Source organism: Limanda limanda, chromosome 3 (genome assembly GCF_963576545.1).
Source record: "Limanda limanda chromosome 3, fLimLim1.1, whole genome shotgun sequence".
NCBI classification, from domain to species: Eukaryota; Metazoa; Chordata; class Actinopteri; order Pleuronectiformes; family Pleuronectidae; genus Limanda; species Limanda limanda.
This window is the reverse complement of record NC_083638.1, coordinates 1,569,308-1,577,911: the sequence shown is the minus strand read 5'-3', so window position 1 is coordinate 1,577,911 and position 8,604 is coordinate 1,569,308. Positions and strand designations below refer to the sequence as shown.

The following is an 8,604-nucleotide window of genomic DNA, read 5'->3' as shown; positions in this document are numbered from 1 at the left end:
CTGTGATTTATAAGTACAATATATATATACAATACATACAATACAGTAGCCTGGGTGCCAGACGAACTTAGCCCCGCCCACAACATTTGAGGTCGGGAAGTTTGGTCTGGCATTGCTCGCTTGGGGAGAAACTATGCCCGAACAGAAGCTGTTCGGACCAATCAAATTGTCAGGGAGGGCTTTATATGATGATGGACAGATGATCAACATTAACGTAATCAACCACGGCACCAAAGAGCGCTTGGGTTGAATTCGTTTTCAACAAACATGCCTGCCGCTGGAGAGCTGAGATGTGTAGAAGCTGCCATTGAGTCTGTTTTAGAAGACATCGACAGCGCATTCATTTTGAAAGAGGAACAGCGGAACGCGATCAAGGCATGGCGATGCAACTCGGCGCGCACGACGAGGTGGATTTTTTTTTCATCGATAAAACTATTGCATGTTTGCTATTCGGCAGGAGGTCGGATACCCGAGTTGCCCTGAACGCAGCACAGCGAGGATGCTAGAAGTTGGAGGAAGCAGCCCGGAGCTCAGCCTCCGCTGCTCGTCTTCATGTCAGCACACGGACCGTCAGTCCACGGGGATGGGAACCCGGACAGACCCGGGTCTTGGTGAGGAGTTCCGGGAGTGAGGGCGTTACAACAACCAGACTGAGAGGTCGAGAGCCGTCAGATCCAGCTAGCTCTCAGCGGCTAGCTGCTCTCTCAGCGGGGCTTAGGAGGACAGCAGCGCATATTTACAAGTGTAACCATTGAACGGATTCTGTTTAACTGCCACAAGAGTTGTTCATCTTGTAATAAAGATCTCAATGAGGAAACACGCTGTGTTGTTGTCTTTTTTTACCGTGGTATCGAAATTGGCATCGAGAATCGTGTAATTTGACTGGTATTGGCACGGACTTCTGAATTTATGGTATCGTGACACCCCTACTTACAAATGGTAAGAGAAAGTCTTGACTGTCTGACTTAGTGTATAACTCACAATGTCGCTTAACATACGTCACATACTACGTTGCTCTGATTGGTTGCAGGTTTATCCAATTGAGCGAAGAGGCATTTTTTTTCCTGGTTCGGTTGAAATACGCCCCATAATCACAGCCCAATGGAGCAGTATCAGACTCATATTCTGACTAGAATTATGATACAACAACGTCAGGCTAACAATACAGGACTTCCTTAAGAAAATGATGAAAGTCACAATACGATGGATAGTTCAGTAAGAAATATTTTTGTAGATACTTACTGAACTTAATTTGACGGTTAAGACTAGCAACAGGTTCAAATAAAGACAATTTGAACCTGTTGCTGTAAGTCAGAAAATACATTTTTGAATTGGACAAAGGGATTCGTCAATTAAATTCTATAACATCTTGGCCACAAACTAATCCAAAAATCGACAATGTTTGAGTCTGTAGAATAACGATATTTGGCTTTGTGGAAATGTTCGTGTTCTTTTATTCCAAATATGAGAAGAGCCGGTCTCGGTTTGGTTCCACAAGTATTTACTAAGAAGCAATGAAAAGGTATGAAAAGTTACAGCACAGCAACACAGTACAGCCCCGGCCCTCTAGCAGCACCGGGCAGTCGAGAGTCGCACCGCATGGACAGCGGTTGTAATATTTATAACAGTAGGTAGAAAAGGATTGGTCAATAACGAGGGGGGGTTGCCGTGATTTAGTCTTGGTTCTTCCTCGATGGTTCGCAGGCGTAGTTCCAGTCTCTTGGCTCTGGAATCAGGAAATAACGAGCAGCCGCTCCCAGTCTCGCTCCTCCTCTGATAGTGTTAAGTCTTCACATAAACAAGCTTTGACTCAGCTGACGCCTTGTGGGTCAGTGCTGTTCTCATTGGAGTAAAGAATATTGTGTTCCTGTTCTATCGGCTGTATGTTCTGTTTGTGTAAACATTCGCATCCTCCAAACAAAACAACGCCTTTCTAGCTGCTTGAACTATGTGTGATGTTGACTTAAGCTAAGGAGATATGCTTTAATATGAAAAGTTAGGTATGAGAACAAGTTAAAGTACAGTGTATAGTATGCCACAGATTTACAGTTCCCACAACAGGCAGCGGCTCTTATCAGACCTCTTATCAAGACAGGTGTGAGACTGACCAGCATGTGACGCACACACATTCTAACCAACTTCAAGATTTACACCAAGATTAACACCAAGCAGCAACGGTTATTATAAGTCATAGTGTGAAGCAAAATATCTGGCCCAAACTGCTCCTGCCCCCACCCCAACAATAACACACTGAATTTGTTTAGGGTTCAGTTCTATTGACATCTTCACAGGCACACATACACAGACAAACACAGATTTAAAATCTTGTTTTGTGAAACTTACGAGTTAATATATATTTTATATATTTTTCTCCAGATTTTGACGCACAGAGGAATAAAGGGAAGGCTTTGACCATGTCTACAAGAGACCCAGAAAGTGAAGAGCATGCAGGTAACTCATTCAACTTTTATTTGTGTATGGACACAGAGAGCTTACAAAGCAATATGTTGAGATCTGCATGCTTGTTGCGTGAATGGGCACAAAGCTGTAGCCAAATTTATACTGAATTCTGTCCTCCAGCTGAGGACGTTAAAAACTTGGGTTAATTCTACGAAGTAGACGACGTGCAGGGTGTTGGACCAGTGTATCAGGTCCTGTGTTACGGTGGTAGGTTCTCCTCCATCTGAACAGGAATGGTCAGATGGAGGAGAACCTCTCTGCCCTTGTTCCCCCTCACAGACAAAAGTTTTCCTTTGAACTGCGTTTGATGTTTTGGATGTCAAGGCATTGGTAGCAATTCTCTTCGTGTCTATGGTTGCTGCAAGGCATGTGAGTACCTGGTTGTGTCTCCTTGGGAGAGACATATTTTACAACCAGTGAGGATGAGGGTAGCGTAGTTGGCAGGATGGATCTTCCTTCAGCCACTGCTGTAGGTTTTTGGGTGAGGGAAAGACGTCATAGGTTGCTCGAAGCAGGAAGCTAATCCTGCTAGCTTCCATTCCCAGCTGATCTATCTTTTCTCTATGATTTCCCATCTCATCCACTGCCCCTGTCTTGCTTGAGTGAAGGCCTTCACAAATCTTGCTGCCTCTTCCTAATGCCAGATTTCCAGGACTACCAATTGACTCTGACCTAGGCCCAGACTACCTAATCCGTTTTTAACGTGACCCATAATGTCAGTGTGCTAGAGTGCTGCTTTCACCTGTTGGGTTGCTTCTTTTGGTTTCCATTTTTGTCCTGTTGTCAATGATAGTCAAACAGCCCTTATATATTTGTCTCTGGACTCTGAGAGAGTCTCACGCCTTGTTTTGGTGAATTTAAACTCCTCTACAAGACCTGAGAGAGGCAGCTCGAGGACAACATGTCCCTTCAGGCCGATGTTGCTCAGTCATCTTGGGATTCCTATATGTAACAATAAATAATTTTGGTTTCATGTGAATGAAGTCTTTGCTCCCAAATGTTATTCACAAGAAAGATTTACAGAATGTGACACTGGTGGTGCCAGTCGTGAATTTCTAAAATGTATGTTCTCTTTCTCTTTGACAGCCCTGTTGAACTTTCTCGTCAAACTTGGACTGGAGGAATTGTATCCCAACAAACTCAGTCTACGGTCTCTCTTTGAGATCAACAAAAATAGTATTGAGGAAAAAGCAGTTTTATCGCTGGAGGAAATACCATGGAGTTTCCTCAGGAAACTGTTCGAAATAAACGCAGAATGCAGGAGCTCAATACAATCATCAATCAGGCCAGAGGAAAACATTGAGGAAGACAATGATCTCTCTGATGAAGACCTTTACACCGCTGATTACTCTAGAGATGATGAGGTTAACCCCCTGGACCTCATAGTCGCTCTCTTCCATTGCGCTGACAGCTTCCTGCAGCAGGAAATGGCCCTCAAGATGTCAATGTGCCAGTTCTCTCTTCCACTGCTGTTGCCCCGCGGCCACAAGAGTCAGTGTACCCTGATGCTGTGGGCTCTGAGAGACATCGTCAAAGAGTGGTGTCCACATGAAATGTCTGAATCAAGAGGGTTTGTTGAAGACAACATTGTCCAAGCAAATATACCATTCTTCTCCTTTGTGAGGCTGAAGAACAGTAGTTTATCCAAGTCCCAGATTTTGAATCATGTCCTCAGCAGTGGGCAACAGAACTGCAACATCTTCATACACAGAGATGTGGAAGGGGGGGCAGTCAAAAGAGAAATTGCGAATGGTCTTGTTGAGGTTTGCTGGTACCTTCCCTCTGGCGGGGAACAACTTGACATTTTTTCTGAGCCTACTGCCTTTGCAAATTTGCGAGGGGACATTTGTGAATCACTCACACAATTCAACTTTCTCTTTCAAGTTTCAACAGCTACCTTTGTGTTTCTGGACAGCGTTGAAGAAAGTGAGCACAGGATTCTATCTTCTCTTCAAGATGTGAAATCCAAACTCTTCTTAGTCGTCAATCAAAAGGGAGGGAATGCCAGAGAGGAGATGATGTCTGTGAAGAGATTGGTGGATGAATTAGGTTTACCAAAGAACAGAGTAAAGGTCAAAGACCAGAGGCTAAAGGTGGCAGAGTTCTCAAAGAAACTGTGTGAGGTCATCAAGGCATCCCTGTCAGATGTGAAAGACCCCATGAGCATTGTAGATATGGTTGGAATAGCTGTTGAACTTGGTCTGTCTGTGGACGAAAGCAAAACTGACGCACAGAGAAAAGCAGCTGAGGAGATCATAGACGACATTGGAGTGCGAAGTATACCAGACTATAAAAAACTAAATCTTACTTTGCAAGGAGCGAACTGGAAGAGGTTGTCAAAGTTGGAAAAGGAAGAGTGTAGACTGAAGAAATCTGGTGATTCTGGCCTTGAAGACAAAAAATGTCAACTACAGGAAGAGAAAAGACAAATCAGAAAGAAGCAACAAAATTCTGATGCCTCCAAAGGAATGAAGACTTTCATCAAGTGCTTATCTACAAGTGACAAAGTGAAAAGAGATGTTTTCCTGAAGTGGATGAAACTGAAGTTTAATACACATTCAAGAGTCGAACTCTCTGTGTTACGTCACAAATTCAAAGAGCAATGCGAGAAGAAAGAAGTTAAACTCATAGCAGAGTTAGACCAAGCTTTATTGGATAGCTCTTTAGGAACAGAGCATTACATGAGAGAGATGGGACTGATCTACGAGTTCTCAACCAGCAGCTCAACAGCTGATGAAATATCCAACCTCCCTGGTTTGGTAGCTGAAATGCTGTTGGATGGATATCCTTTAGAGCTTTTGGACGGAGATGCCTCCAACGTCCCAGAGAGATGGGTGACAGACGTACTGATGGAGCTTCACAAGAAGGTTGGACAGAGGAGCAGACTGTTTGTACTGACTGTGTTGGGTGTTCAGAGCAGCGGTAAGTCAGCGCTCCTCAACACCATGTTTGGTGTGCAGTTTCCCGTCAGCAGCGGCAGATGCACAAGAGGAGCTTTCATGCTCTTCCTCAAAGTTGGAGAGGATTTGAAAAGCGAGTTAAACTGTGATTTTATTGTCCTCATTGACACAGAGGGTCTTAAGTCTCCTGAACTGGCACAACTAGAGGACAGTTACGAGCACGACAACCAGTTAGCAACCTTTGTCATTGGCTTGAGTGATGCCACCATCATCAACATCGCAACGGAAAACTCAACAGAAATGAAAGATGTCCTGCAAATTGCAGTGCACGCATTCTTGAGGATGAAAGAAATTGGAAAAAAGCCAGTTTGTCATTTTGTTCACCAGAATGTTTCATCAGTTTCAGCTCATGACAAGAACATGGCAGATAGAAAACATCTCCTGGACCAACTCAATGAAATGACTCAAATCGCAGCTGAAATTGAAAATAAACCTTCTATCAAAGAGTTCACTGATGTGCTGGACTATGACATGGACAAGAACAACTGGAACATCCCAGGACTCTGGCATGGAACTCCACCAATGGCACCAGTGAACACAGGTTACAGTGAAGCTGTAGCACATTTCAAGAAAAACCTTTTGCAAACAGTGAAGAAGGACCCGGGCAATGAAGTGTCGCAGATCCCAGAGTTTCTGGAATGGATGAAGAGTCTCTGGAAGGCAGTGAAATATGAGAACTTCATCTTCAGTTTCAGAAACACTCTTGTGGCTCATACCTATGACAACTTGTGCAAAGAGTTCAATCAGTGGGAATGGGAGTTCAGAAAAGAGATTCTGACCTGGCAAACACAAGCAGAGGTAGAAATCTTGAATGCTGACAATGAATCTGAGGTAGAAACTTGGAACAGATTAGTTGGAGGAAAAAAATCTGAGGTGTCGAACAAAATAACTGACCAACAAACAAAAATGACTGGAAAACTCTACGACTACTACAAGATGAAAGGCAAACGAGCTCATCTGATAGAGAAATACAAAGAGGACTTTTTAAACAGTGTCAAAGGCCTTGCAGATGAAATCAAACGTTATGTGTTGGCAAAACTGGATTGCATCCTAGAACTAAAACTAAGTTTAAAAAAGGTTCAGGACATTCAGAGAGAATACAGAGGTGTGATTGAACAGAAGGTCATGAAGCTTCTGAGTGACTGCGACGCGTCAACTCTGACTAAGGAAGAGCTGACACAAGAGTTTGAAAAGATGTGGGCTGAAGCCACTGGAAACGTGTCCGGCCTGAGAGAGCGAGACATTGCAGCATGCGTCCTGAGGCAGCTGAGAAAAGACTTCTGTAATAGAAACGTCAATGAGGCTTTGAAGAAAGTAACAGACCTAAAGGAAATGGGGGCAGGTCCATTTAAAACTAAACATAAGCATGTAGGAACTTTTCTGCAGAAGTTCAAAGATACGTGCATAAGAGATTTGCAGAGCGTTGCAGACCGAATCATTGACTCTTGTACAAGGTTTGTACGTGATAAGGTAAAGACCGATGGAGATTACCAGGACTCTTTCACAAAGGATCTTCTAGAAAAAATCGATGAATCCCTTAAACAAGGTTACACCCATCACAAAACAAATATAAAGTTTGAGATTGACCTGAAACTTCACATTTGTGGCATTGCTTCAAGGGAATTTGTCAAAATGCACAAAAGATTCTTGTCAGATAATAATCCTCACACTCAGCTGGAAAAGTACAAGACTCAGTATCTGTCAGATTTTCTTGATTTATACCAAAAGCAAGATGACTGCCAACGCAAAGCAAACAATTTTGTCCAGTCTTGTATCAAACCTGCTGTGAAACAGTTCATCTGTGGATCTCTGGGAGTAAACATTGTGGATGACATTCTGACAGGTTCCCATTCAGCAGAGTATAGTTCTCGCACAATCTTCCAGTACAACATTCAGAAAGAGTTGCTGCTACAGGAAGACTTCAAGAGTTTTCTCAGGTACATTACTAACTATGAATCATATGTTAAGTATTGGATATTTGAGCAAATCCTGCAAAAGATGTCAGAGGACAAGACTTTGTGCAAACTGAAGAACAACAATCTACAATTCATCGACAAAAAAATATCAGAAGCGATAGATCAGGCAGCAATAGGAGAAGATGGTGCTCCGCTGCCAGATAACAAGGAAAGCATCACAACGCTAATCAGCAACATGCGCAAACATTTGGTCAAAGACATCTCACTGTCAGTGGAGGCTGAAGAAACCACCTTGTTTCTGATCCAAAGCTCATGTCATTCATTCATTAAGTGTCTCAAGATCTCAATGAAGGAGCTGAAGGGCCAACTGGAAGAGGAGTTCTCAAACTCTGATGACATCACTGAGACTCTGAACAAGCTTCCAATCAAACCACAGGATGAGCTTTTCAAGCGAGTGTTTGGTTGTGGACGACAGTGTCCATTTTGTAAGGCTCCCTGTGAGGCCGGTGGCAAAGAACACAAGCAGCATCATGCAGCCATTCATCGGCCACAAGGTCTTGGAAATTTAAGGTATGACTCAAGTAAGAAGCTGGTTGATTCACTGTGTACAACTGAAGTGCACAGTGATCGTTCATTCAAAAAACCAGACACCAAAGGGGAGTGGCATCCTTACAAGGACTACAACAAGTACTATCCAGACTGGATCATTCCTCCAGACCGCACCATAGAGGCCTCTGACTACTGGAAGTACGTCCTGGTGCAATACAATGACAGATTTGCTGAAGAATACAAAGCCGAACCAGCTGATGTCCCAGAGGCCTGGAGGGGACTCACAAAGGAACAAGCTCTGAAGGGTTTGAGAGACGCCTTCAACATGAAGTGAACAAAGTACAACTGAACACATCAGGTAATTCAGTCCAATTTAATATGCAGCAATAGATTCACATTCACTTGGATGAAATATTATCTTTACTCAACTATTTTTTGACATAGACTCTGGAAATGTCCAGACTTTGTTTATAGGTATTTGTTTTCTTCCAGTTTCACATCTTACATTAGAAACGTCATCAACACGCCCACTCACTTTCTGTGAATGTTCTGGACATTTTCCTGCTGTGTTCTCACATTCTCTACGTTCTCACTTACAGCCTCTCCAGAAAGTCTCAGGAACATGTCTGGACCTCCGTGCAGGTCTGAAAGCAAGTTCAGAGAACTACAAGTCTTCAGTCTAATTCAGCTTCAAGACAAATTACTATTTTGGGGGGAAT

General features: G+C 43.2%; 1 protein-coding gene across 1 annotated transcript; it reads left to right on the top strand.

Moving 5' to 3' along the window:
* The first annotated feature begins 499 nt into the window (after positions 1-499).
* Positions 500-8,527, top strand: LOC132998788 (up-regulator of cell proliferation-like). The gene is made up of 4 exons (XM_061068535.1): positions 500-611; positions 2,377-2,451; positions 3,547-8,243; positions 8,485-8,527. The coding sequence occupies exons 1-3, from the start codon at positions 500-502 to the stop codon at positions 8,217-8,219; spliced, it is 4,860 nt and encodes a 1,619-aa protein (XP_060924518.1). The 3' UTR covers positions 8,220-8,243; positions 8,485-8,527.
* The last annotated feature ends 77 nt before the right edge of the window (positions 8,528-8,604 follow it).

Excerpts from the sequence above, each read along its gene's own strand:
- LOC132998788 (XM_061068535.1), top strand. The coding sequence starts at position 500 with ATGCTAGAAGTTGGAGGAAGCAGCCCGGAGCTCAGCCTCCGCTGCTCG. Across the intron at positions 612-2,376 it reads CCGGACAGACCCGGGTCTTG|ATTTTGACGCACAGAGGAAT; the intron begins GTGAGGAGTTCC and ends ATTTTTCTCCAG. Across the intron at positions 2,452-3,546 it reads AGAAAGTGAAGAGCATGCAG|CCCTGTTGAACTTTCTCGTC; the intron begins GTAACTCATTCA and ends TCTCTTTGACAG.